This window comes from Ambystoma mexicanum, chromosome 14 (genome assembly GCF_040938575.1).
Source record: "Ambystoma mexicanum isolate Mex_15411 chromosome 14, UKY_AmexF1_1, whole genome shotgun sequence".
Classification (NCBI taxonomy): Eukaryota; Metazoa; Chordata; class Amphibia; order Caudata; family Ambystomatidae; genus Ambystoma; species Ambystoma mexicanum.
In genome coordinates, this window is record NC_090940.1 from 182,162,577 (window position 1) to 182,189,973 (window position 27,397).

General features: G+C 45.5%; 1 protein-coding gene across 4 annotated transcripts in view; it reads left to right on the top strand.

Moving 5' to 3' along the window:
- SMOC1 (SPARC related modular calcium binding 1) overlaps window positions 1-27,397 on the top strand; it is a 445,428-nt gene that overhangs the window by 161,112 nt on the left and 256,919 nt on the right. For 3 of the 4 annotated variants that reach the window (XM_069638879.1, XM_069638878.1, XM_069638880.1), the window contains exon 5: window positions 2,188-2,235. In XM_069638879.1, the coding sequence (XP_069494980.1) occupies window positions 2,188-2,235 (48 nt within the window). Of the gene's footprint in view, window positions 1-2,187; window positions 2,236-14,928; window positions 14,965-27,397 lie in introns of all 4 variants that reach the window. The other variant, XM_069638877.1, reaches the window with a different exon arrangement.

The following is a 27,397-nucleotide window of genomic DNA, read 5'->3' on the forward strand; positions in this document are numbered from 1 at the left end:
TGACTTTTCCGGAATTGTACGATCGGACCGAAAAAAAAAGGTCTGACCGTACAAAAAGTTCAAAAAATGCTACCACCGAAGGTTCGAACACCAAAAGTTCAAACCTTTGGTGGTAGCATTGTAGGTAAGTATAAAAAAAGACTTCGGGGGTGTCCCCCGCAACACCCTGCCCACTACACTGTGTGGTATAGTGAGCGGAGGTTGCGGGGGACACCCCTGCAGCTCCCAAAAAATAATTAAAAGAAAAGGACCCTGCTGCACCGGTTCCCGATCACGGAAGTGAAAGGGAACTGGCGCCGCAGGGACTCAGCATGTAAAAAAGGTAAGTAGGGTTTGTTTATGTTGGGGGTGTGGGTGGGGGTGTGTTGAGGGTGTCGGAGTGCTGTGGGTATGTTGTGGGTGTGGGAATGTATGGGTTTTGAATGCGTGTTCGCATGGAAAATGTGTGAACCTTTTGTGGTTAGCACATTTCTCATGCAAACTTTTCTGTCGCTGACTTTTCCGCGATGGAATAATCACGCAGATCCGACTTTTCCTACCCACTGAGATCAAGAGTAAATCACCAGGCCATGGGGAAGGGCGAAAGATATGTTGGTGCACCAGTTCTGGGAATTCATTTAACACAAGGGTATACAGGTTAAATACCATCTTTAACATTTTTTCCAATTCAGTCATTTTGATAATTTAACAGACCGCCAGCGCAGAGTTTAAACTTAAGCATTGCACAGAATTAGAAGGATTCACATATTGCGCTTCATTCTATGGGGATCATGAGTGCAGTGGCCATGGTTCGGTCGCGCGGTAGAACAAGATGATGGGCAGGCCTTAAATAAGTATCCCACGGTTAAAGGGGTGGCCACCTTAAGAGTCTCGTCATCTTGAGAGTTGATTTGTTTTATAATTGGTGAATCACTCCCACATTTTGCTCAAAGCTAAATAACCAGGAACAATGTTTTCTATTTTTTAGATATGAACGGCCCAATCTGGTAACATAGCATTTTCACAAATGTTGGTTTTAGTGTAAGGTTCACCGTCCTGGGTATGACGCAACCGCAGGCATTTTGAAGAATACAGCGGGAAGCCATGAGGGTATCTCCGCGGGTTGTAGAAAGATGTGGAAAGAGATTATATAGATTGATCTTCTCATTTCTCTGAGAACAGATTCGCTGGCTATATTTTCTTAACAACTAATTGAACCATTATATGAATAGTGTAAACACGTTTCACGACGGTAATGCACTTTGCACACATTAATTGACATTACTATGAATGAGTAATACGGAATTGTTGGTTGTTTATTTGATGCTTTGGAATTTGTTCAATTTGTTCTCTTTTTTTTCAAAATTATACATATTTTATTATTTGAGTCATGATTCTTGTATTGATAATACTGTGAATAATCTTGATAGAAATGAGTGTCATATTTGTAAAGATTATACTAGCCATGATATGAAAAGTGAATGGTTGTTCTTGAGTGAATGGATCATAACAACATTTGATGAAGAATACAACTCACTGTTTTCATTGATGAAATCGTTGGTCCTATCATAGTTGATTTATTACTAAATCTGATTGGTGTTAATACACAAACATAAGTAGAGGTTGCCAAATTCAAACAAATAAGAGAATACATAGTATTCATTGAATGGATACCAGGGTGTACTAGGAAATGGACCATGACTCAAAAGAGAAATGTCCATAAAATAATTATTGGTCAATCTGTTAATGACTGAGATTGTTTCACTTTGTCCCCCCCCTTATGCGTCATCTGGTTTATATGGGGCAAGTAGAACACGTGTGCCATCTTCTGAGCCACTGCATTCCGCTCCAGATGGGGGTTTTGAGGGCAACACAAGGCAAGCTAGCTGCAAAGAGATCCCAGTCTTCGTGTACAGGGCAGAGAAAAGATGGCATCAAGCAGTGAGTGCATGAACATCGGAGTCCCTGCTCACAAACATGATCACACTATATTTTGCCCTTATAGTCATTCTCGTCAGGGATACTGGAGTAACCCTCTGAACACTAATAAGAATTGTGTGTGCACAGCATTCCAAGAAAGCAATGGTAGTTTTTAGTGCAGACTGGTCCCTGTCCTATACGTGAACTCTTTACTGGCGTATCCGTGCTCATAATGACCTGGTCCTTCTGAAACAGACACCAATCTTGTTTTTGCGTTATATTTTGAAGGTCCTGCAGCAGATAAGCCAAGTGGCCAGGGCAACGCAGGCAGAAAAGGTAAGTTCATGTCTATTCTTCATGTAAAGTTGCATTGAGATCACACTCACAGCTAGCCAATCGTTTTAAAATGTGACGAATGACCTCCTTTTAAAACTACCCACAAGCTAATCTTATATTTTCTAATACATTTTGAAAATGTAGACTGTATGCAGATCTTAGCACTAGCAGGTTTTGTATATGTCCAGGAAGAGGGTGGCGAGGGACATGTTTTATGTTTATGTTTATTTTCGTTAAGACAGCACGCAAGCGCCACCTGAGTGGTCTCGTGGCACTAGAAGGAAGATGCAGAGGAATGGCAACATTCCAACAAAAAGACATAAGATACAAAAGTAGAAAAAGGAAAACAATGCAAACAATGGCTGGTAAAGTTACAAGAGACCCAGGTGGGGAAAAGGTCAGGGTGCAATGTTGTTAGTTTGGCTCCAAAACCACCAGCACGGTGGGCACCCGTAGAGAAGAAGTCAGGCTTCGTGAAAGTCCAGGAGTTCACCTATAGACCTGCAAAAGAAACCAGGCAGAGGAAGGCCAGAGACTAGAAGGCAGGTCACCAGGGAAACGTCCATACTCCAGCGTGGATGATGCAAAGAGGTGTGAAAAAGGGGGCATACAGGGGAACCCCCGGTGCCATGCAGTCTTGCCATCCCGCAGCCCCCTCTAAGATTGCCTGACACATGTAGCTCAATGTCTGTTCAGTGATGGCATGTTAGAGTAAGCCATAGCAGAGGATGTGATCAGGCAGGTAGTGTCAACAAAAGGTTCATTTAAGTTGGGACAGGTGGGAGGGGAGCAGAGGGAGTTCTGGGGTGCAGAGGGAGGCAACCAGTCATCAATAGGATACCATGCCTGTGGCCAATTCCAAGATAGCCAATCTTCTGCCATCACCTCGTCACCCCTGAGAAACCCACCACCCCAACACCAAACCTCTGATCTGTGCAGGCCAGGGAGCGTGGTCCTTATTGTGATGGGCAGCAACATGACTACAAATCCACTTAGCTCTGTCCTCTCGTTCTGAGATGGACCTTGCAGCCACTACGCCTGACACCTCACTTTTGGTCAGCATCGGACACCGCCGGCAATGACTGTGGCACCACCGCTAGCAATAACCTAAATTCACCCTATCAGCTGCGTCTTCCAGGCATCAGCAGCCATCCGCAGGGCCGTAGCTTGCTGCTTTGGCCCCGCCTCCTCCATGTGCGAGCGACTCGCTACTGTTGACACTCTGCACCGAGCAACATCTGGAAGACAGCTGAGCTCCTCCTCCACTGCGCACTCTGCTACGCACAGTGACTGTGATTATATGCCACACCCACAACAATGTTTTACCTGCATTCATGATGCCATTCCAAATTGTACCACTTGCTTTCCAGGAATTAGCTGCATTTGCGCTAAACTTATTCTCATATTACAGATTGATATTTATAATGTCAGTGTTCACCTGCCTTTCATGTATAGTGAATAGGCTTTTGTGTACAGGAACTTAATGGCTATAATGTGTGTAGTCTTCACTAGAGTAAAACACAAATGCCACATACATTCCCATTAAATTGGTATCCAGTCAATATATCTAAAACATTGCACAGTGGTACATTTCAGAGTGGACCATAACACCGAAAAACACAGCAAACATTAATTAAATAAACAAAGGGTAGTTGGGTAAAGGGGTTAAAATGGGCCAGGATGGGGTTGAGGTGGCGTTACAAGAGTAAAAAAAACACAGGGCTTGCAAGGGACCCCTCCAAATTGTTTTATTTTGTCCGCAATGATATTTACCACTCAGTAATTGTGGTCGGTAAAATCACATAAAACCATTACATTCTATTTTAAAGAATGTTCAAAACGTTTATGTGCACCCCGTCTGCTACATGGTTATTCCCATTGGAGCCCCCTCTTCATTTCTTATTATTTTTCTATTTTACGTTTGTAACAGAGTATTGCAGAACATATAATCCTCTCCATGTGGATCGAGCAGCACCAGCCTTTGTTTGTTATCTATGATCTGAGAGGGAAATAACACAAGCCTGCAGCAGGGAGAAAACTTAGGTCCTGCCTGGTCCAAATGCATGTAAAGGTAGCTCATAGGGTTACGCGTCAGATGTATGTGCAACATGCAGGTCAAAGTGCTTCGCTCTGGTAATCAATCCAGACTTTCATCCATTTGGGGTCTATAAAATAGATCCAACTGAGTGGATAATACGACCATATCTTTTTTTCCATACAAATAAAATATAAAGACTGGGCAGCAATCAACATGATAAAAATCAAAAATAATTAATGGCGACGCCAATGTCAAAGCACTTGGTCTTTTCCCTCTTTCAAAAATATTCGCATGTATATCAGTTCCTCTTTTCAAGCATTTTGTCTCTGACCCTGTTTCAACAATATTCACATGTTTATATCAATTTCTCTTCTCTAGCATTGAGCCTCTGCTCCACTTTTAACACTATTCGCATATGTATTATTACTTCCTTTGAAATGTTGTGTCACCGACCCCTCTTTAACAATGTTCTCATCTGTGTCAGTTTCTTTAATGTCCTCAATTGGTCTCTCCTGAGTTATCAAAGCGACGCGAAATTTGCCTTCAAGCGCTCAGGTAAACCATTCATTCTCATTGGGCATACCGGTCGGCTTTGGCGGTCCTTGAGTCTCCTATTCTGGTTCTCTCTCGGTCCGTTGACTAGGCGTGCATCCTGTCAACCGGTCAGCTTTCGCTTTGGGTTCCTTCATTCCGGGCGGCTCCAGCTGCCCACGGTCACAAGGTGGTAAGCTCCTTTCGGCACAGCCTCCATTCACACCATCCATGTTAGCCTCCACGCTTCTTTCTACAATTTGCTTGTTTCTGGCATCATAGCTGGCAACGGAACAAGCTTCCGACAGCCTCTGACTCTGCCACTCTCTCAGCTGCCTCTCTCCCAGTTGCCTCTCTTGAATACTCCAGTCAGCTGTGGCAGTTTTAAACTTCCCAGCAATGGTCAAAATCCTCCAAAGACTAGAACGTGGCGTTGGCTTACTGCTTCTAGTCATTGTCATTGCTCCATCCCTCTTCCTCGTCTCTCTAGTAAAATGGGTGGGGGGTAAATAGGGTGACTGGTTGGGAAAATTTGGGATTTCTCCCTCCATGTCACAATAAGCCATACAGGTATGTTGTAAAGGGGTGTGAGTGTCATGTGGAATTATAACTTCCCATTTATTTTGGTCTTTCATTTTCCTACCCCTCTGGAGTTTGTCATCCCCTACATGGACCTCCCGCAGATAGACGCCCCCAGTGTCAGAGTCAGGTAGCTTCTGCCTTTACCTGGCCACACAAAATAACATTCCCTCCAGAGAATCAGTGACAATATTGCTAGATTTGTTACAGTATACTAAGCTTTTCTGTTTTCCTTTGTGTTGCCACTTGTACAAACTTTACTGTCTTCATGGCTGCTGAGACCTCCACTACTCCTCTTTGAAATAGACGGTGTACAAACACTGCCGTACAGACACATGTTTAGGTTTAGTACTCTGTCATCCTCTTGTGTGCTTCTTGCAACTCTTTTGAAGGCATTAGTAGGCTGTGGGTGGAGATATAAAGCCTGTCCCAAAAATCAGTATTAAATGTAATCCAAATGAGCCAATGAAGTGAATGAAATTAAGGAAAACAAAAAGTTGTATTTCATGCAACTGCAGCTGGGAACAATTCACAAATCATTCAATGTTGCATTGTAAAATGGCCGCTTTTATAATGAGAAGTGGAGTTACTTTTAACCCAATGTTTCAAGATGTAAGCAGATTCATAGTCATTGATTGGACACTCTTGGTTGCTCTATAGGCGATTCTATACAATACCTAGCCCTATTGACCTATTTTATCCCACGTGACCATTCTAATGACTACCTCATGGTAATGATCGCATGATGAGGGTCATCTACTTTCACACAGTGTTGATTGGACAGTTGACAGGTTAAAATGTTTCACATACAATTTGACTGCTGATTGGCTGAGGCCCTTCGGATTTTCCTGGGAAGGGGTCGCTTCCCTCATAATTGGGCAATAGAATTGTGAGGTGTGAACAGCATGGCAACAAAAAAGAATACTTCACATCCTTTCCCATGGGACTCAAAATGTTGGTACCGACTTACCATTCTCACCCTTGTCCAATGGACAATTAATATTGTGACTTCTCGTTGGAAACATGGTACCCTTCTGCTTCCTTTCGCATGTTGTGCCTACGTGACTTCACGAGCCGTGCTTCTTGGCCTCTTGCTGTGGCACCATGTGCACGACTAAGTAATATATTCAATGTGTAGGTGTGCGGGGTCTGTATATCTATATACAGGTGTAATGTAATAATTTGAAGGATATTCTATGTGTTATGTTCCTTCGTCCTTTAATATATTTCTTGGCTTCTACAATCTTGTTTGTCTATCTCTGTGTATTTTTGGTAAAAAATGCTCATTTATCTGGGGCTTTGCTTTTACTCGCAGGTGAATATTTTCCTAGAGGGGGCAGTGTGAGCCTTCTGCCGGATTGACTTTGTCTTGTGCTCATCTCCGCCCGTTGCCTCATTCCCACCAAACTGTTTCCTTGTATTTGTTAGTTTCTAAGAACATGGGCAGGAACTTCATTGGTTAGATGTGTGGGACCTTGCTGCACTTTCCTGTTCGTAACCAATCCCTGCGTGATATTTACAGCTTGCCCTCACAGGGTCTGCTTATAGTTGCAACATCTGATTTAAGTCAGGCTTTCCTATTCTGTGATTGGGAAAGAACTTCACCTCATAATTCTGACCAATCGCTCTGTGTCTTTACATCCTGTCCATGGCTGCTGACCTTGCCTGAATGTCCATTCTGTATGAGCTAAAACTGAATGCATTTTACTGTGTGGAATAATTGATGTATTTCTGAGGTCTACTGAAACCTAAATGGCCTATGAACTACCTCTATTCAGAGGCCTACTCAACGTGTTAAACACCTAAAAGATGTTAGTTATGTTTTATGTTGTGTTTTATATCTGCTACTTCTAAATGTTTCTAATGAGTGTTCACATTGCTGCTTGAAATACTTCTTTGGTCTTGGCCTGCTCACTCGCATGTGTGTGTGTGTGTATGTGTGTGTGTCTGTGCGCGCGTGCGCGCGTGTGTATGTATAGTTAATTCTAATGAGTGCTCACACGTTTGTCGTCTTGCCATCATTCTACATGAACTCAATTCTAAGTTGCATATATGTGCGTTTTGCTGGCTACTTCAATCTTACATCGAAGGGGGATAGTGGAGTGTCAGCGTGTTATACCTGATATCTGGACCTCTGGCCTTTGGTGTGGTTTCAGACTCGTGTTTTATAGGTTTTCTTAGTTTGTATTTTCTCGCACAGGTGGGGCGGTGGATGTTCAGCCCAACAGAGGCACTGTTGCAACTGGCTGCATTCATTTCGCACACTAGGCAAGCAGTTTGCAAACCACTTTTCCCTCACGTTCCTACATTGGACTATAGGGTGTACTGCCATGCTGTGGTTCAAACGTAATCAGACTCTGCTGCCAATAGATTCACTTAGTCGAGCCACTGGGTGCATAGCAAAGATATAAGAAGAGTAGTACCAGGTTTATGGCCTGGTTATTGTTAGTATTATTATTAGGGTGCTTATTGAGCACAGACCTAGCTTTGGGAAGTAACGGAGCACTTTACAATCATAGGGGGAAGAACACAGTGAGGGAAGCAGAGAAAAAAGGAGCATTGAGCTACAAGGGGAGCACGAGGGTGGGCAATTGGAAGCAAGGGATCAACAAGAAAGCAGGGGGAGAGACAGTGGGGAGCAGATCACTGAGTCTCAGGTAGGGTGGGGAGTGCAGGGTGTGTGGAACTAGGTGTTAAGGAGGAGCCATTCCTTGAAGAGGAAGAGCTTGAGCTCTTTCCTGACCTGTAGAAGTGATGGGGCAAGTCTGAGGTTGATGGGTGGGGAAGGTTCCAGAATCTTGGAGCGTAGACAGAGAAGCTCTGTCTTCTGGTTCTTTCCTTCCTGGACCATCGTAATTCAAGTCTGCATATTTCCTTACTTCTGGTGGATTTCAGGCCGCCAGAGATGCTGAGTTTCTCAGTGAGGTAACTTGGGGATTTCAAGATGTTAACCTTGTAGTTAATGCAACAGTAATACCCAATTTGTTCGAATAAAACTCTCTGAATGGATGTTTTGGTCAAACTTGGGCAGTACCGTTTGTCCGCAGCCTAATATACCGAACATGAGGAACGGGGCTGCGGGGGTGTCCCCCGCTACCCATGATCGGTATGTTAGGCTTTGGGACTGGCAGGGACATCGGAAGCGGGCGGCTCAGATAAAAAAAAAAGGGCCCTGCCGTGTCAGCTCTGGCCCACGTTTGAGGGATGGAACTGACACTGCAGGGCAGTGGAAGGAGTACCGGCGGCCACGTATAAGGTAAGTAGGGGATGGGGATTAATATAGGGCTGCTTCAGCGGCAGCGGATTGGTGTTGTTTGATGGAAGGTCAAAGAGAGTTGTGGTGAAATGGATAACAATCCATTCTGCCGTTAACTGTTTGACTTCGGTCAAACAACCCATATCCGATGCAACAGGATTTGGAGATGATACAGGCTTGCAGCGGGAGCAAGTGATATTTGATAAGGGTCGGCATGCAGTGGGCATATTTGCAGAGTCCTTTAATGAGTTGTGCTGCACTGCAGGGTAGTCGCCAGAAGGCCTTCCAGAAGGGCATTTCCACCATCCAGGTAGGAGAGGACCAAGGCTTGGACAGCGGATCTGAAGTTGTTTCCTGGGATGAAGGGCTTGATATTCTGCAGGAAAGAAAGTTGGCACTAGGCCGTTTGTGTCTTCCTTGCTATGTGCTTTTTGAACGTGAGCTGTCTGGCAATGTTGAACCCAAGGGACTTGACACAGGTTGAGCCTGGGTGCGAATCCCTCGAGATTCATAGAAGAGAGCCAGGTCTGGATGTCAGAGTGGTCATTGTTGTTGGTCAGCAGTAGGAATTCAGTCTGGGAGGGGTTGAGCTTCAGGTAAGCACTGGACATCCTGGACGGGAACTTATGAGGCAGAAGGAAGAAAGGCAGTTGTATGGTGGTGGAGGAATAAAGAGGTTGCGGAAAATGGCCTCCAAGTCTGTGTCTTCTGTGATCCAGACACCATGAGGGTATTGAGGTCAGGGGGTTCATGCCGCCAATCGGCTTGACCTCTCTTACCCCTTTAGTTCAGTGCTTGTGAATTCATTATTTCCTTTGGATTTATTCGGCCCTCTTCAGTTTTATAATTTGCACCTAGGTTCTGGATGTCTTGTATTCCCTCTTTGCTCATTTTGATTAGGATTCCATTGCAGAGATCAAGGGTATGGGGCAGCATGTCACAGTGACCTGTGATGGCCTGAAATACAGTGTCTTGTGTGCTCCAGGCACAGACATTGCCAGGCTGCAAGATAGGGTGCAGAGAGTTAAAAACCACAGTCTGGCCAAGAGAAGCAAACCCTCCCTTCTTCTGGCACACTTATTGCCCCAGGCTAAGCAAGCGTTGTCTGAAAAGTCAATAGCATTTTTCGCCCCAACATGCATTATTCAGTCCGCAGCTGTTGAGAAACTAAAATGTTTTACGGAACTGTTGCTTTTTCTGGAATTGCTAGCCCCTTGGAAACTGCTGCCCACCTACAATATTTGTCCTCCCTGTAATTTGTATCCACACTGGAGCTGTTGGCCCTCCTGGAGCTGTTGTACCCACAGAACTATTATCCCTGCCTGGCACTGAGGTGCCCCTCTTGGAGCTGTGTGGGTTTCTTGTGAATTCGATGTCCACCCCTGGAATTGCTGTCATCATCTCCCCATGAGATGTTGTTCCTTTTGGAAGTATATTTATTTATTTTATTTATTGTGTATTTATAATGTGCCTATACAGCAAATGGTGTTTCAAGGCGCGACAAGACAAAAGAGGGGGTGGCAGGGATGAAGAACAACCAAAGATGTCCTACTGTGACATTTGGATCATGCAAGTTCAGTAACAAGACGTGCAAGGAAGGGGCTGGATCGGGTTAAGTAGGGGTGTAGGCCCCACCAGGCTAGTGTCGAGGGGAGGGAGCCCGGTAGGGCAGTGCAGGGTTAAGTGGGTCGCGGGGTCAGTGGAGGACAAAGTGCTTGAGTAGACTAGGCGAGCAGGGCCTGGTGCCTTGTAAGATTCAGAAGGCACGAGGCAACCAGTCAAAATGTGGCAGAGGGGGATATTAGCATGGGAGGGGGAGAGAGAAGGAAGAAGAGAAAAAGAGGGTCTTGAGAAGCTTCCAGAACTTAAGGAGAACCGGCTAAAACCTGAGACGAGCAGGGAGGCCGTTCCAGAGGGATGCTCCTGCGGAAGAGTGAGATCTACCTCCCACTCTCTGCTTGCGTCTGATCTGCAAAAGGTTTGAACTGGCAGACTGAAGGGCTCTAGAAGGGAGGTATTTAGGGAGAGAGAGTTGGAGGTACCAGGGTCCCAGGCCCCAGAAAGCTTTATGGATGATGCAGAGGGTCTTGAAGTCAATACTTGCATCAACCGGGAGCCAGTGGAGAGATGTTTGGGCTGGAGAGATGCAGTCCCTGGACTTGGGGTCCAGGATAAGTCTTGCAGTCCTAATCTGGATTAGTTGAAGGGGGCGAAGGGAGGAGTCAGGCAGATTTAGTAAGAGGCTGTTGCAGTAGTCCAGCCTAGAGAGGACCAGAGCTCTGGAGAGAATGAGTTTCTAGGGGAAGGCGGGAAAATGGAGAATGCCTCTGAGGAGGTGCAGCTGAAAGCCGGCCTCCTAGGCAAGGTCAGCGATGTGAGGAGAGAAGGAGAGAGAGGAGTCGAAGACGACACCAAGGTTTTCTGCCTCACAAGAGGGTGAGAGGTGGAAATGGAGGACGGCCAGAGAGTAAGAGGTAAGAGGGAGCAGGGGTCCCAATGAGAAGGATCTCAGATCTTAGTCTTTCCTTCGTGATGTTACTTATATTTCCCCTTGATGCCGACGTGCTGTACTCTTTCCTGGACCTATATGTGCCATCTTGCTTTCAATGCTATATGCACCATGCCCCTTCACGTGTTATTGTGTGTTACTAACTCTGGATTGTTGTCCCACTTCTTTCTGTGTCAATTGGAGTACTGAAATGCAAAACGAGGGAACACAAATTCAAGTCGCAAGGTTCTGTCCAGCCATATAGAATACCCTTGCCACCTCAATTCTATATATACACTCAGCACACCATTTCCTACTTGCCAAGAGTCCAATATCGCTAGCCAATGGCTAGTGGCTAGTGCAAAGTTTGCCCCCTGAATGTATGATCTCATCCTGAAATGATGTGCTGTTGTGAAATGTTGTCCCAAAATGTTGAATGTTTTGCTTGAGTGTAAATAATACGCCATTCTGGACACTTGTCTTATTCCAAACATCAATTGAGTTCTAAATTGTGCTTTTCTTGGTATTATGTGGTCCCATCCTAAAAAAGTTATTTTTGATTTTCACTCCTGAGTTTCTGCTATTATATCAAACTTTCTGTCCTTGTGTTAAGTAATTTCTAAAATTTTGAAAAAGATCTAACAGTAATGCCTACTCCAAAATGTGATCGCTTTCTTTCTCAAATTGAATTCCAAAAATGATTATGTCCTACATACTAAAAAAAAGAAACCCACTGGAATCAACCAGTTCTTTTCATTACAGGGCCCTACAGACATTAATTTAAAATGTAAAAAAGAGATGGTCTGCCACTCAAAAATTTCGCCACACTTAAATTGTTTCAAAAACACAAAAAGCCCTTTATTCCTTGTTTACACGTGTTTCGGCTACTCAAGAGCCTTTTTCAAAACAAATGGAGCATTAACAAAAGACCAACCATATTCCGTCTTTTTTCCATAAGTCCGGAGTAAATCCCTCGAGCTTGTTTCAATCCATTCTCCTCGCGTCGGCCTTGCACAGTAATGTCTCTATATTAAAACTGAGCACAAATCGGTGACAAAATACTTCTAAAGAGGAATGACAGCCCATCAAGGAGTTATGAAATCATTCCAACATCATAATATAGGGGAACAGAAAAGGCCAAGGAAACCTTGATGCTTAACTGCATTGATCATCACAGTAGTCAGAGACCTATAACAAGACATACTTACCTACCAAACTGTAGCCATGGATACTGCAGAATCCACAGCTCAAATAATGCTCTCAATCATTCCAACAGGTTCAGACCAAGGTAATATGATTACCAAAACAGCAGCTGTTCTTATTAAAATATATGTGAAAAGGCCCATTCTTTACTGTGCACGGCACATTCACAAGATTTCAGTAAACCAGACAGGGAGACATGCAGTGCTTCAAAAAGATTGTATCTTGTGAACCGGTTCCATGTCTTTATAACAAATACAAAATAAAAAAGTTGATTTCTTTCCTCTTTTTTAATTCGGGATAGTCCCCCTCCCCCACTGCCCTAGTTTCTACAGCTTTATTACCCGCCTCCACACCCCCAGCCCTTTTTAATCCCTCACCCCATCCCCATATATACTTTAAACAAAAATGTGACATTTTCTTTGTTATTTATGTTTCACTGAAAACGCTTTTAGTTATTTTCATTATTACCACTGTATACCCTGTGAACCGCTGTCAATCAATATTGACTATTTTCTACAACATATCACACATGGAGAGTTTTCCACAAAAGGTACCACAGATGTCCTACAGAAAATTGAAAAAATAAAGTAGATTACCAAATAAAGACTCATTTTAAGCTACTCGTGGTCATAAAGTTGTTTACACTAACATTCCAAAAGTAGAACATATGGCAGTGGCATGCACAAAACTAGGGACATCTCTCATTAGCCAAACTATCCATGAGTTCCTAATGCTGTTATTACGATTTGTGTTGATGAATACTTATTTTAGACACAACAAATCGCTTTACTTTTACTCAGGGCCAATTTCACCTCTCATCCAGAAAATCTTCACATGCATGACTTTGAAGAAAATATTTTGATCTCTGCAGGTTACAGTCCAGATATCTATTTTACAATTGATATATATAGATGATGTCTAACATGATGCCATAGTAAGTCTAGTTAGGAATGACCTATTTCAGCAATCACTATGGTAGATTCAGACATTAACTTTACAGTGGAATCGTTCAATGTAGCGATTGATTTTTTAGCGGTTGCTCTACTACAAAAAGGGTCTACGAATGACAAGTCGAGCCTTTAAAAAATGTACTGTCAGGATCGCTTTTATGTACGCATTTTTACCCTCAAACCACAATTCCATACTCACAATTCCTTAGAATCTTATGGATATGCACCACAGATACCGATTTCAAGGACACATGCAGAGGTTTGAATGAGAGATTTGAAGAAATGGGATAACCCTGTGAATATCTCAGAAGCTATGTATAAAGCAGTGTTAATCTCTAGATCAACAGCACTCATAATCCTCCCCTCTAAAGTGATTACAAAGAGAATTATTTCTGCATTGACTTAATGGAAAAACATGTTTTTTTAAACTTGCCATACAAAAGAGACAGAAATGTGTGGGATTTGTCTGGTTAAAACTGTCTTCCTTAAAATGGACTCAAGTTTTTTGCTCATGAAAGGCAAATTAACCTTCTCTTGCTTAAACTGTTCCATGTGCTATACCAGCGTGAAGGTTCAGAATGTTCGCATCGAAGAACAGGTCACTGTATTTATTTCAACTGGGTTTATGTGTTTGGATCGAATTTATTTCACTGCATTTTTGTACCACTTTTTACCACATAGAGGTAGATGGGTTAGAGGTCAGGCAACATAAAAAGTGGAGGGGGTGGGAAGCTGGGAGGTGATGTGAGGGCTCTCACCCCCCCCCCGCATTTTCTGCTAAAATGATCTGTAAAAGAAAGGTGCCAAAAAAGATTAATTTCAGACATGATGGAACCTGTCTAAGCACTTTTGGAATGTGCCATATGAAATGTCTGTGTGCTCTATGGTAAATTGGTTAATCCAGGAGATCACTATGTGAGAGAACTACTGAGCACAAAACAGATTTTAGAATACAAGCTTCAAAATAACGAGCAGCAGCACATTTTAATCTGATGAATCATATCACGCCATCGCAGAATTACAATGGATGATTCTGGTAATAATTCCCAATCAATCAAGAGGAGTAGACAGACAATGTTATTAAAAAAAAGACGAACATTTGGGATTTGGATCTGGTGAATTTACTTATGAAATTGTAAGGGGCCCTGACACAGAAGTTCAAAGACTAAAATACAAAATGTGTGGCCTGCAATCCATGTTTATTGGATTTGTGAGGTAAGATTAGTCTCACTGTAGCCTGGGCGCGTGCCTGGAGGGAGAGGAGGGTGAAGGCTTCCTCGTGTTCATATTCACCTCTCGTCTGAGAGGGTTTTAGATGTTGTTTCATGGGATGAAATTGAGCGTTCTTGTTATTCAACATCTCATACTAATACTGATAGCATTGTATGTGAACTAATTGCTTTGTCTGCATTTATTGAGCGATTAACTGTTGCATTTTTGAGTTTTCTGTTTAAATTGTAGGCCACTTGGTAAAGGGAGCAGAATAGCCCCAAAAACGTGTGTTGATTTTTACTATGAGTGCATGTATACCAAATATATCAAATACCAAAAGTACATAGAATTAATGGTGACGGTTAGAGCAGTGTACTCTCAGTTACATGATTCAATTGTGTGCGACTTGGAAGTTATTTTCATTTCTTTATTAAAGGTGACAAAGTACTTGGACTTCAATTTCCAGGAAGCAGTAAGTCACTTTAAGTCTTATGACCAGGATGTCTGGGTACATTGGCCTCTATGTCTATGATGTCTGGGAACATTGGTCTCTATGTCTATGAGGTCTGGGAACATTGGCCTCTATGTCTATGATGTCTGGGAACATTGGCCTCTATGTCTTTGATGTCTGGGAACATTGGCCTCTATGTCTATGATGTCTGGGAATATTGGCCTCTATGTCTATGATGTCTGGGAACATTGGCCTCTATGTCTTTGAGGTCTGGGAACATTGGCCTCAATATCTATGATTTCTTTGGAGGAGCCTGGGAATATAGATTTAATCACCAGTATTCAATGACTCCTGACTCATGTACATTCTCTGAGGAATCTTCTACTTAATCTGCCAAAGGACAATGATAAACCACCTATTCTCTCTAAGAGGAATCTTGAAACTCAAACTAATGTTCCTAATTGATTGTTGGATAAGCATCAGCAAGCAACACACCTTGTGTTGAATGGGTTTTTGGACCTGTAATACAATCAGATGTCTTTGTAAGCACAATGTGACAGTTCATTAGTCTATAAACATGTACATCTACGTGCCACACACATAATGTACATGACAACTTTTGAAGAAACACACTTGAACTTTTTAAGAACTTTTGGCGAATGTGTTTGATTACTGTCTTAATTTATTAAAACAAATGCAAATTAATTCTTCATGCATAATATTGCTTTCTTTAATTAGCATGCTTTTATTATTAGTATACATGTCTCGGTAGGATAGCTCAGGAGCAAATTGCGCCCGCCTTGGAACCGAGACGATGCGGAGCAACACCGGTTCGATCCCCGGATTTGGGGTTAGAAACCTCTGGTTTTTAAGTGCGTTATAAATAACCAATTATACAAATATAAGCAATTCACAAGCTTTAAAACTGTTGCAAACACAATTGATTATTAAATCCCTATTTGAGGGAATATAACTAAGCATCAAAATACTGACGTGAACGTGTGACTGTCAGGGTAATAATTAATTTCACCTTGTACTTCAATCCTCGGGATGTCAGGGCTCTCCTCTAAGTATTTTCCTTAGAGAAGACTTCAAACATAGATTTAATTACTAGTATGTAGTGGTTCCTGACATTATATTCTCAGATGAATCTGGGAACTTGTAGTTCAATTGCCAATAGTCAATGATACTCCGCTCTGTGTCTTTCTCAGAGGAATCTGGGAACTTGGACTTTATTTTGTAGTTGTTTGTTGACTTAAGTCTCTTTCTCGGTGGAATCAGCGAAATAGACCTCAGTTCACAGAGTATAATCGGTCTAGTTCTTAAAACCGCTAGGGATATGGTCTTCAAATCCAAGAAGTTCTTAATCTAGTCTTCCAATCACTTGGTTCTATTCTGGCCTTGTTTCCGGTATCGTGACTAATTAGCAGTTGGTCTTGGCTTCCACTGGAAGATATTATGGTAATGCTTCTCCTTGACTATTGGTCTCCCCCTCTTCTCCTGTCTCTCCTCATTTTACAGATTCTTCTCCAGCCTGGCAATCAATCTCTGGGGCATTCTCCTTGTTTCCCCGCCTTCTCACCAGTTTTGCTGTTCTCTCCTGTCCAACTCTGTGTGCGTATACCTCCCTGCATGAACCTTTTCCCTGTTCCCTGTTTGATCAGGTTCAGTTGTGGGTGCATGATTCTTAATTCAATAGCCTTTTATCCAGTTTATTGTCAAAACCACTATTCATGTAGGCACTTCTCAACCCAGCATAGGCACAGCATTCCATACTAGTGAACAATAACTTGTCTCCAGCGCCCCCTTCTCCCACAAGCAGTTTTCTGCAGCTAGGAATCTTGCCAATTTCCAGTATAGGTGTGTGTCTTTGTGACCCTGCCAGGCCTACATACTTCTGTGTCAGTCATGGTGCCAGCATTCTGTGTCTCCAGGTTTCTGTAGCACATTTCTGTCTCTGGCTCTACTACAGCTGTCCAGAAAGTCACAACCAAAGTCATAGCAAAAGGTATAGGTTTGTCGTAGATTGCTCATTGGCTTTAGGGCACTGTACCAGAGGATGGAGAGTTCAAGGACAGCTTGCTGCTCCTGATACAGCACCCTGTGAGGAGTTGTCGCCATAACATCCTCCTCAGAAATGACCTTGTTGATGGCTGCCTCCCTAGAGACGCACGTGCCCTGCTTGATTATAATGCCTCATGTTTGGTTAGAATAAGCCAAATGTAATGGCTACAGTCATACCCCTACACCCATTATGCCTTGCACTTCTCAATGGATTTTCTTAAAATATTAATGATGCCATGGATAAGATGTGCCAGAGGTGTTGCTGCAAACTACCGAAGAGGGTTTTGAGGTTATATCAGTAGAGCCGTTTGCTGCCAACTTTATATGGCTGTGGAGGCCTGGCCAGGGGTGCTGACTCTTTCTTTAGGCCAACTCTCCCGTGGATTCTTTTCACACACAGGAGCATTTCAGATGTTTGATGGCCTCTTTATACAGTTGTCAGATTCTGACTCACCTTTTACTGCTGAAAGATTGAAAGTCACATGAGGTCCTCTCCAGGCCCCCAAAAGACAGTGCCAATGAATTTAAATTGTATGTAGGAAGGAAGCAATATTATTGCACAAATGTACATTTTATAGCTAAATTAACCTTTGACCCAGTGTTAGAAATGGACGGATATTGCTCAGTGATTAACCCTAGTTATTGTTTTCCCCTTAGACCCCATCAAAATAAATCATATTTGTTTTACCCATAAGGTTTTCATAAACATTACTTTTTTTTTTTTTTTTTATTTGCGTTTGTTCCGAATGGAACTATACAAAGCTCTTGATCAACTGGTTTTCAAATCTTGAGTATCCTCAGCCTAACATTTTCAATGTTTCTTGTATGATCTTCATTACTTTTATATTTCCATATACATTTGGAATGTGGTGTGGTGCTTCACATTGCTGCTTGTTAAACACAAACAACTGTGTCTGTTCAAGGAAGAACACATTGCAATCATTTAGCAGGTTGGTGTAAGATTAAAAATGGGATGGTAGGCGATTTGGTCTTCTTGGTCGAATTGGAGACAGTGAAATAGGAACATGTCCCAGCTTCTCTTCTTGATCAACATGTGTGGTCCTGGGTAAATCACTTCACCTTAAAGGGCCTAAATTGGCCTAACTTCTCAAGCTGAGATCACCAAAAATGATACAGTTAAACTTGCACTCCAAAAAATACAAGCAAGCTGAATCATGTATCTAGGATTGCGTGCTTTACCTGGCATAAGAAGTGAGTTCTTGGGCGACTGAGTCTGCACTGGGCAATGATCAAGCACCTGGGCTTGTGAGGCTTACCTTCCATATGATGACTATACATGGCATTTGAGACTTAACATGGCATACAATGTCACTATATAGGCTGTATGTTGTTGCAATTAACATGGCATAGCAGTGCCTGGAATGGGAGGCAGTATTTAGCAATTATAGCTAAACCTGGCATGTGATACATTAAAAGATACATTATGCCAGTGACTGACAGTATAAAGCAGGACTGGCCTGAGAAAGCAACGCTCCTGGCCTATGGTGGCTCTGCTTTGCACGCCCCCTGTGTATCATGACTGCACCCATTGCATACTGGGACAGCACCATAATTAACATATGGTCGAAAAATAAAACAGCCTTTTTGTCTGACTTAGTACTATTTGCTATGGATGTCACTTCCTGTGATGTCACTAGGTCAAACGGTCATATGGCATCACTTCCAGTGATGTTTTCAGGCTCAAAGGGCATGCAATGTGTTGTAGTTGCTCGCGCTTCCGCGAGCCTTTGTCTTGTGTCCCAGGTGCGTGGAATCTCTCTGAGTTCCATGCTCGTGGCGGCAGTTGATCTTTGAAGGGCAGGGAGCTGGGAGGGGATTGATGGTCACGGTGTACGGGTTGAAGAATAAAGTATAACTCAACTTACCTGATCCGTGCATTATTACACTGGCGACGAGGATTTCTTCAACCTCAACCCACGCGCCTTACGAAGCCGTGGACCATCATTTTCTGGTGTCCTCAGCTGGTCTCCCGAGCTGCGCTCCCGGACGAGGTCGAGCGGGCACCCACGGCGGAGTATACAGCCGCTGACTCCGGCTGAGCGACCGCTGTCCTTCGCTCTCAAGGATCCGGCCCGAGCCGCGCTCCCGGACGAGGTCGAGCGTGGCTCAAGGAGGTGTGTGCAGCTGCTCGAGCGCGGCCCACGGCGGAGTATACAGCCGCTGACTCCGGCTGAGCGACCGTTGTCCTTCGCTCTCAAGGATCCGGCCCGAGCCGCGCTCCCGGACGAGGTCGAGCATGGCTCAAGGAGGTGTGTGCAGCTGTTGCCCTGCGGCTCCTCGCACGTCGCAGACGACAAACCTCGGCAGGTGAGAGGTGGACCCTGGGTGGGGGCACAGCCCTGCGGACCTTCATAGCCCGTAAGGGCGCCTGCAGAGACCACGGTTGTTGCGTTGTTCGGCTCCGCGCCTTCCCCTGACGAAGCTAGCCCGAGGGTTTCCTACTCATCGGTGGGCGTGGTTACACTTCCTCGGCTTCAAGGAGAGGAATGTTAACCCCTTGAGTGCGGAGGTCGCAGGAATTGCAATTCCCTGTTGGCCACTTCTGTTTCAGTTAGGAGGAAGTGACTTGTGCCTGGGGACCTGCCTGTGCAACTATTTGTAACATTCAGGTTCAGCGAATTCCCCTCCATGTAGAGGTGTCTTGGATGAAGTAACTCCTTCATAGAGTCTGCTGTTTTAGGACAGGGTGTACAGGATAACACCTTGTGTTCCAAGGAAGTCGTCGCAACTAACCTGTCCTGGTCGCGTGCAGACATCTCCATCTGTTCCATTTGCGGTTGAGCTCTATCAGTGGCTATCTCTGTTCCATTGACCATGCAGCACAGCAATGCTCGCCCCCCTCCAGCTTTTCTTCCCAATCCAGGAGAGCCCCCCATTGCGTGGGAGCTTTGGGTGGACACTTTCAAGGTATACCTGAGAGCGTCAGGTGGTTCCAGGATGTCTGATGACGACAAGGAAGCGACCCTGCTCAATTGCCTTGGTACGGAGGGTTTGAGGGTCTTCAGGCATCTTCCAGGCCAGGATGTTTTGGCCTTGCCTTCTGGCGATGGGGATGGAGAGGGGGGGCAGGCAGTGGTTTTGGCATTTGAAACTGCTCTTAAGAAGCTGGAGACACGCTTTGGCAAGAGAGCTAACATTGTGCTGGAAAGGTATCATTTCTTCTCGAGGGCACAGGGTCTTGGCGAGAACATCGATTCATATGTGACGGCTCTGCGCACCCTCATTTCTACCTGTAAGTTCACGGGGCTGGCGGATGAATACATTCGTGACCAGATCATGATGAGGACTAGTGACTCAAAGGTAAGGGAGAGGTTATGGACGGAGAAGGACCCTCCGTTGGAGAAAGTGATAGAAATAGCCCGTGCCCTGGAGGAGTCAAGGAAGAGCGTCAAGGAAGTGACAGAGAAGGCGGACATTGTACACATGGTTCAGCCACGCAAGACTGAGGATAATCGTGCCAGGGACAGGGATCAAAGAGCGACGCCGAATAGCAGAGATCTCTGCAAGAAATGTGGTTGGAGGGGTCATGTTGCAGGAGCTAAGGAGTGTCCTGCTTCCGCTGTTGTGTGCAGAAAATGGAAGGGAAGGGGACATTTTGCCCGCATGTGCAAGGCTGCTCCACAGAGGGAAGTTGTACGGATGGTGGACCCTGAAGAGGATGATAGTAATGTAACGGTTGTAGGATATGTCAGTCCCTCCCCTATGGCGGGTGTGCTTCCCAAGGAAGGCGCGCTGTTGAGCGTGGGACCATCAAAAAAGAGTGCGTGGGCTACCCTTAGTGTGAATGGTGTTCCCCTCAGTGTGTTGGTCGACACGGGTTCTCCTTACACCATGGTTTCTCCCGAGCTGTACAAGTCCAAGTTCCATAAGGAGGTATCTAGTTTGAGTCCGTCTGACATCAATCCATGTGCGTATGGGCGTGTTCCAATTAAAGTATTGGGATACGAGTGGGTTGATATAGAATTTCATGGCCGGAAAACCAGAGGAAAACTCTATGTAGCTCATAAGGATGACCCAGTTATTGGGTGGGATGAGCAGGCTGCCCTAGATATGGAGGTTTGCCCTGGTAAAGCTGTCCCTGTTTTGTGTGTGAGCAAAGGAAGAGAAGGTGGTTTGGGTCAGGGAAGTGCGTTGACAGCCAATGCTCTTCAAGAGAGGTTTCCGTCAGTTTTCTCCCCTGTCCTGGGCAAGTTGCTGGGTTTTTCACACAATATTGTGCTCAAGAGGAGTGCCGTTCCCGTTGTGCACAGAGTTAGGCGGGTACCTATCATGGCACGTGAGGGTCTCAGGACAGAACTTAACAAACTCATGGAAGCTGGTGTAATAGAGGAGGTAGAGTCCTCAGAGTGGTTAGTCCCTGTTGTATTGGCACGCAAATCCGATGGTGGCATGAGGATGTGCGTCGATCTTAGAGATTTAAATTCCAGCATCTGGATCGACAGGCATCCCTTGCCGAATATAAACGAAATGCTTTCGCTTGTGGGAGGGGCTTCTTGTTTCTCCACCTTAGATTTGTCTTCTGCCTATCACCAGGTGGATCTGCACGTCGAATCACGCCCTCTCACTTCGTTCATTACCCCGTTTGTGGCCTTCCGTTTCCGGCGGATGCCTTTTGGTTTGGCCTCTGCCTCCGCTGTTTTCCAGCGAGTTATGCAAAAGTTGTTTTGTGGAGTGGATGGTGTGGAGTATTTCCAAGACGATATTTTGGTGTGGGGCAGGTCACGTGAGGAACACGATGAGAGGATTCTACAAGTGTTAGGCATTTTGGAGAAGAGTGGTCTGACGGTCAAATTGAGTAAGTGTAAAATAGGCGTGGAGAGTGTAACTTATCTGGGACACACTCTGGATGCCAAAGGGACACATCCCAAGGCTGAATTGGTGAGGGCATTATGTGAGGTGTCTCCACCCACCAGTAAAGACCAATTAAGGTCGTTTTTGGGATTGGCTGAATATTACAGCAGGTTCATTCCCACGTACTCCGACAAGACAGTTGCCATGAGAGCTTTGCTCAAAAAGGGTGTACGTTTTGAGTGGTCAGAGTCGTGTCAGCTTGAGTTTGAAGGCTTGAAGGCTCAGGTGGACCAGGCTCCATCTTTAGCTTCCTTTTCTCCCTCAAGGAAGACAGTTTTGACAGTGGATGCCAGTGAGTATGGGGTAGGGTCTGTTCTTGAGCAGTGTTTTGATGGATCGTACCGCCCCATTGCTTTCGCATCCAGGGTTCTTAGTGAGGCTGAACGCAGATATGCCGTCATAGAGAGGGAGGCCTTGGCCGCTGTCTGGGCATCCAAACATTTTAGAACATTCTTGTGGGGGGTGGAATACACTATACGCACTGATCATAAGGCCCTGGTGCATGTATTGACAACTAAGGGCTTATCCCAGGCATCCTCTAGGGTGATGCGTTGGATGGCCGACATGAGTGAGTATAATTTTAAAGTGGAGTATTTACCTGGTACTAAAAATATGGTTGCGGATTGTCTCTCTCGTTTTCCCCGCCACGATATAGGCGTGGAAGACTCAACACAGGCCGTGGCGGGTGACGAATATGTGTTGGTGGCCAAGGTGTTTCCGGCCGTCAGTGAGCAGGAGTGGGGTAGAGAGTGTGCACTGGATCCTGTGTTAAACAGCATCAAGGCAGCTCTCGCTACCGGTGCGGGCATGGACGATTTGGATAAATAGTTCGGTCAAGTATGGTCTGAATTGTCTGTTGGTCCTTGGGGCATTGCCAGGGGTACCAGGTTAATACCACCTGAATGTCTCAAGGCCAAGTTGGTGGAGTTGGCTCATGAGGGGCACATCGGTAGATCTATGACGAAAAGAAGGCTTAGAGAAGGGTATTGGTGGCCCAAGATGGATGAGGAGGTTGAGAAGGTAGTTAAGGATTGTGTGGCTTGTTCCATCAGCGATAAGAGCAAGACAACGTCGCCCCAACCCGTTCAACCCGTGGAAGTGCCCCAAGACGTGTGGTCAAAGGTGGCCGTAGACATTATGGGTCCCTTGGACGCTTTGGGTGGAGGTTTCAAATATTTTGTAGTGTTGGTTAACTACACCTCTAGGTGGGTGGAGGCCACGGCCTTGTCCTCAGTCACCACTGAGAAGGTGATTGACTTCTTGTCGTCGGTGTTTGACAGGGAGGGAGTTCCTGCAGGAGTCGTCACCGATAATGGTCCCCAATTTGTGTCGGGTGCCATGCAAGAGTTCTTCTCTAAACTAGGGATTCGTCACCATAGGGTGGCTTTGTATAACCCAGAGGCCAACGGGTTAGTGGAGCGGATGAACCGGTTCGTGAAAGGGGCGGTTCAGTTGGCCATCGCCAATGGTTTGCCGTGGTGCAGTGTAGTGTCTGAGGCGCTTAAGGCTTATAGGGTTACCCCTTCATCGTTTACTGGTGTGTCTCCGTTTGAATTAATGAGGGGTAGGAAACCAGGGTCCAAACTCAGGGTAGCCGCCCTTGGGGGTGGTGTGCAGAGTTGCATCAACATGTAGGAGGTTCTTGACAGGGTACGCATTAAACAATCCCGTTTTTGGGAATCTCAGCTTTCCAAAAGAAAACCCCTGCGTGTGCAAGTTGGTGATCTTGTTGTGGTGAAAAATCCGAGATTCGTAGCTAAAGGCTGTTCCAAGTTTATGCAGCCGTGTGTCGTGACCAAAGTCGGTCGTGGTTACGTTAAACTACAAGATGGTACCAGATGGAGTTTGAGGCGGGTGGTCCCTGTTAAGGGAAAGTTGGCGGATACTCAGGACCAGTGTTGTGAGGGGGGCGGGGCCACAGTTGGAGATGGTCTCCAGTGTGCGGCTGAGTGTGTGGTTCCCATACCGAGCCCTTTGGGTGCCAGTAGTGGTATGATAGTTCCTGGGCAGGCCAATGTGGTGGGGCGTGGAAGTGTGGAGGTGCCTTCCCGGGGAGTGAAGGCGTTGCGCCATTTGGTGGGGCGCCTTTTGCAAGGGAGGCGATGAGTCTTCCGAGTGTGATTCCGATAATTTTGCTCTTGGCCCGGCTGAGGTGGGGACAAAGGTTGCTGAGGAGTCTTCAGTGTTTGTGTCGGACAATTCGGTTTTAGTTCCAGCTGGGGGGTAACTATGTGAGGACTCTGCTCTTGCGGAGGCTTCCAATAAGGTGAATAACCGCCCGAACAGAATGAAGAAGATTCCAGCAAAGTACAAGGATTTTGTTTTAGAGTCTGCAGATAATTAATTCTTGGACTGCAGATATTTAAATTATCTTCTTTCTTATGTCTCCTTCTTCATGTTCCCCTTGTTCCTTCCCATTTTCCCCGTTCTTTCCTTCATTGATGTTCCTGCGTGAAATTGTCCTCACTTGTTTTGTGGTTTACAGGGGGAGAAGTGTTGTAGTTGCTCGCGCTTCCGCGAGCCTTTGTCTTGTGTCCCAGGTGCGTGGAATCTCTCTGAGTTCCACGCTCGTGGTGGCAGTTGATCTTTGAAGGGCAGGGAGCTGGGAGGGGATTGATGGTCACGGTGTACGGGTTGAAGAATAAAGTATAACTCAACTTACCTGATCCGTGCATTATTACACAATGTTGCTTTCTATGATGTGATCTGGTATGTGATGTCACTTCCGCTACCCATAGCATTTTGGTGAACTGATGACCATGTTAAATGGGCCAGCTATGCAAAAGGCTAAATGTTGTGTGTAGGGACTTTGTCGGATTTTGCAGAGTGTAATGTCAAATGTACAATTTTTTGTCGGAAAATCACTAGAGTGAAGAGGTAACTGGGGCTCAATTTCAGTTCATGCAGCTAAATGGAAAAATGTAACCTAGGTTGACATAACCAGGGGACCGATGAGGAGGTGTGTCGCGTGGGTAGACGCCGCATTCACAATATCAACTAAAGGCATTTTCGCCTACTGAGCATGGTGTTTGAGTACTAAAGGGGGTGAAGGGGCAGGAAGAAGCACAGTCCCTTGTACACACAATTATTGCACTTGTACTTCTCTCGAAAGATGACATTTCTCTTTTAATATGGTTGTTCGAGCTCATACAAAATGTTTCACTTCTCTGGACTGGATGCCGATTTTATCCAGTTAGTGTAGCTGGACCGTGTGGCACTAAGGGGTTTCAATTAATTAGGGGAGGATGCAAGGGGCCAAACTAATTGGACGAGCGCAGTCATGTGTACTGTCCGTGCTCGGAGGGAGACTCGATGCAACGCCTTTGTCAGCACCTGAATGCGACCTCTCCTTGTTTACCATCAGAATAAAGTCTTTGTGGCGGCCAAACAATCAGCGCCTCGCGAAGGCAGCATGCAGAGTCCGCTGGGGCAGCTCCCGGCGTTCCCTCGGCCCGCACTTCTTTTCAGTCACCCAGCGCGCACCAGTGTTATTATGCGGCCATTGTTCACGCAGCTGCACGTTCCGCCCGCCGGCAGCCACGCAGACAAGGCCTTTCTTCCAATGCTCTTGATGGGGACGCAAGAGTCCGCTGCCAAACGTCCGTGGAAGATGGCATTTTCCCTGGAATAGGACGGCCATGGGTACAGATTTATGGGAACGTTGAATTCATGCATTGACTGAAAAGGAGGCAAGAGGGAAATGGGTTCCTTGCATTGTTCGTAGATTGACTCTTGGTTGGATGGGGGAGGGAGCAGCTCACTGTGTCACCACCAGGCTATTGAGTTCCTTCGAGCAACACCCTCCCCACTACAGCAGACAATGCTCCTCACTTTCATTCACGTCATGTTGTTGGTTGAAACCCCTCCTCTTTTTGTTAAGGCCCTGACTTCGCTGTGACCTGTGCCTCGTGCAGCAGTTCAAAGGTTACTTTTGTGTGTGCAAACTAAATGAGCAGCGATTCAGAGTCACTGAAAACACAGAGTCCCATTTTAAGTAAAACTTGCACGGGTGCATGAAATGGAGCAACGCCATTGGCTGGGATCTTCATCACGTGTGCTGTCGTCAACAGAGAAAAGAGATTTTGCTCCAAAAAACCTAGACACGCACTCGCGGGCAAAACGGGGTTTGGTGCAGTCCACATTACATAAAGGTTTTTGCACGAGAGCAAAAATGGACTAACACATGTTGCCTTTTTTGTGTGGACATGTAAAAAATATATCCTATTGCAGTGATATCCCTTAAAGGCCTCTCTGTGGCCCCAAACACTCCCCCATATGGAGTCAGTGAGCCAGTGCATGTACATGTGTCAGGCCCATGCCGACACTTGAATATGCGTGGAGGGACAGACTGCCGGTCCATTGCATGCGTCGCGTGCTCCTCGTTCACCTCACAAGTCCCCTTTATGAATCAGGGACTCTCGTTTTAAAGAGCGGGGGTAGTCAGGCAAACAGTTTCTGAAGCAAATGATCCAGTATAGTTATTGTTGCAAAAGGATAAGGATTTGGGTCTTAAATGTCACTAGTGCCCTTCAAAGCAGGCTAAGGGGACAGAACCACTATCATTACCTTTATTCTGGCTTTGTAGGCTTTTCAGCATCAAACTGGGAGTCTGGGCGCTTTCAGCACCAGCCAGAGTCAAGCCGGGGAGCAGCATCGATGGGATCCAATGACGGAGTCTGGTTTGCTATTAAAGACAGCTTGGTGGTAAAAGACACTGGGAAATGGCAGGCAGTGTCGGGTCAAAGGTTCTGGAAGACAGGGCGGCGGGCGGGCACAACTGGTGCAACACAGAGTTGCGGTAGTGCAGCAGCGATGGCTTTGGGTCTGAAGAACCTAGTAACCAGGCTGGCAATGTTGAGTTCGGGACGCTAGAAGACTTGCAGGGCTTAAGCATTGATGGAGGTCAAAAAAGGGCTTCTGTTCACTAGTAGCAGCTTGCACAGCGTTGACGATGCCCAAACTAGCATTGAAGTGGTTCAGAGTTGCAGGCAGAGACAGGGGGATATTTGGGTCTTTGGTTGCTGGGAGACCCTGTCTAAGGTCTTCAGGGACAAGGTAAGTTCTTCTGCACTTCACAGACAGGAAGTTCTTGGAAAGCACTTGAAGGGTTCTGTCACCTCCAGTGAGCAGCTTCCTGGGTACCAGTGGTCTCAGCCACAGTAGGCATTGTCCCACCAAGAGGTCTCCCCAGATTTCCTTCAGAGATGGTTAGAGGAAAGGACTTACCGTTTTCTTGGAGATCCCTATCTTCACCTTTATGACAAAGGGCTTTGGAGCAGACAGTACTTCCAACAGAGTTCCAGATGAAATCCGTTCCTCTTCAGATGTTAGAAGGATTTTTCAACAAAGGTGAGGATCCCCCATGCATAGGTGACATTCCAAAGTAAGGTGCACCATTCCAAGCCTATGTAAAGGCCCAATCCATGCTGCTGTAGCACGATCCCTTGCCTTCTGATGCCATACCTATGTGCTCTGTCTGGAAGGGCACAGAAAGATTGCGAGCCCTAGGAGATCCGAA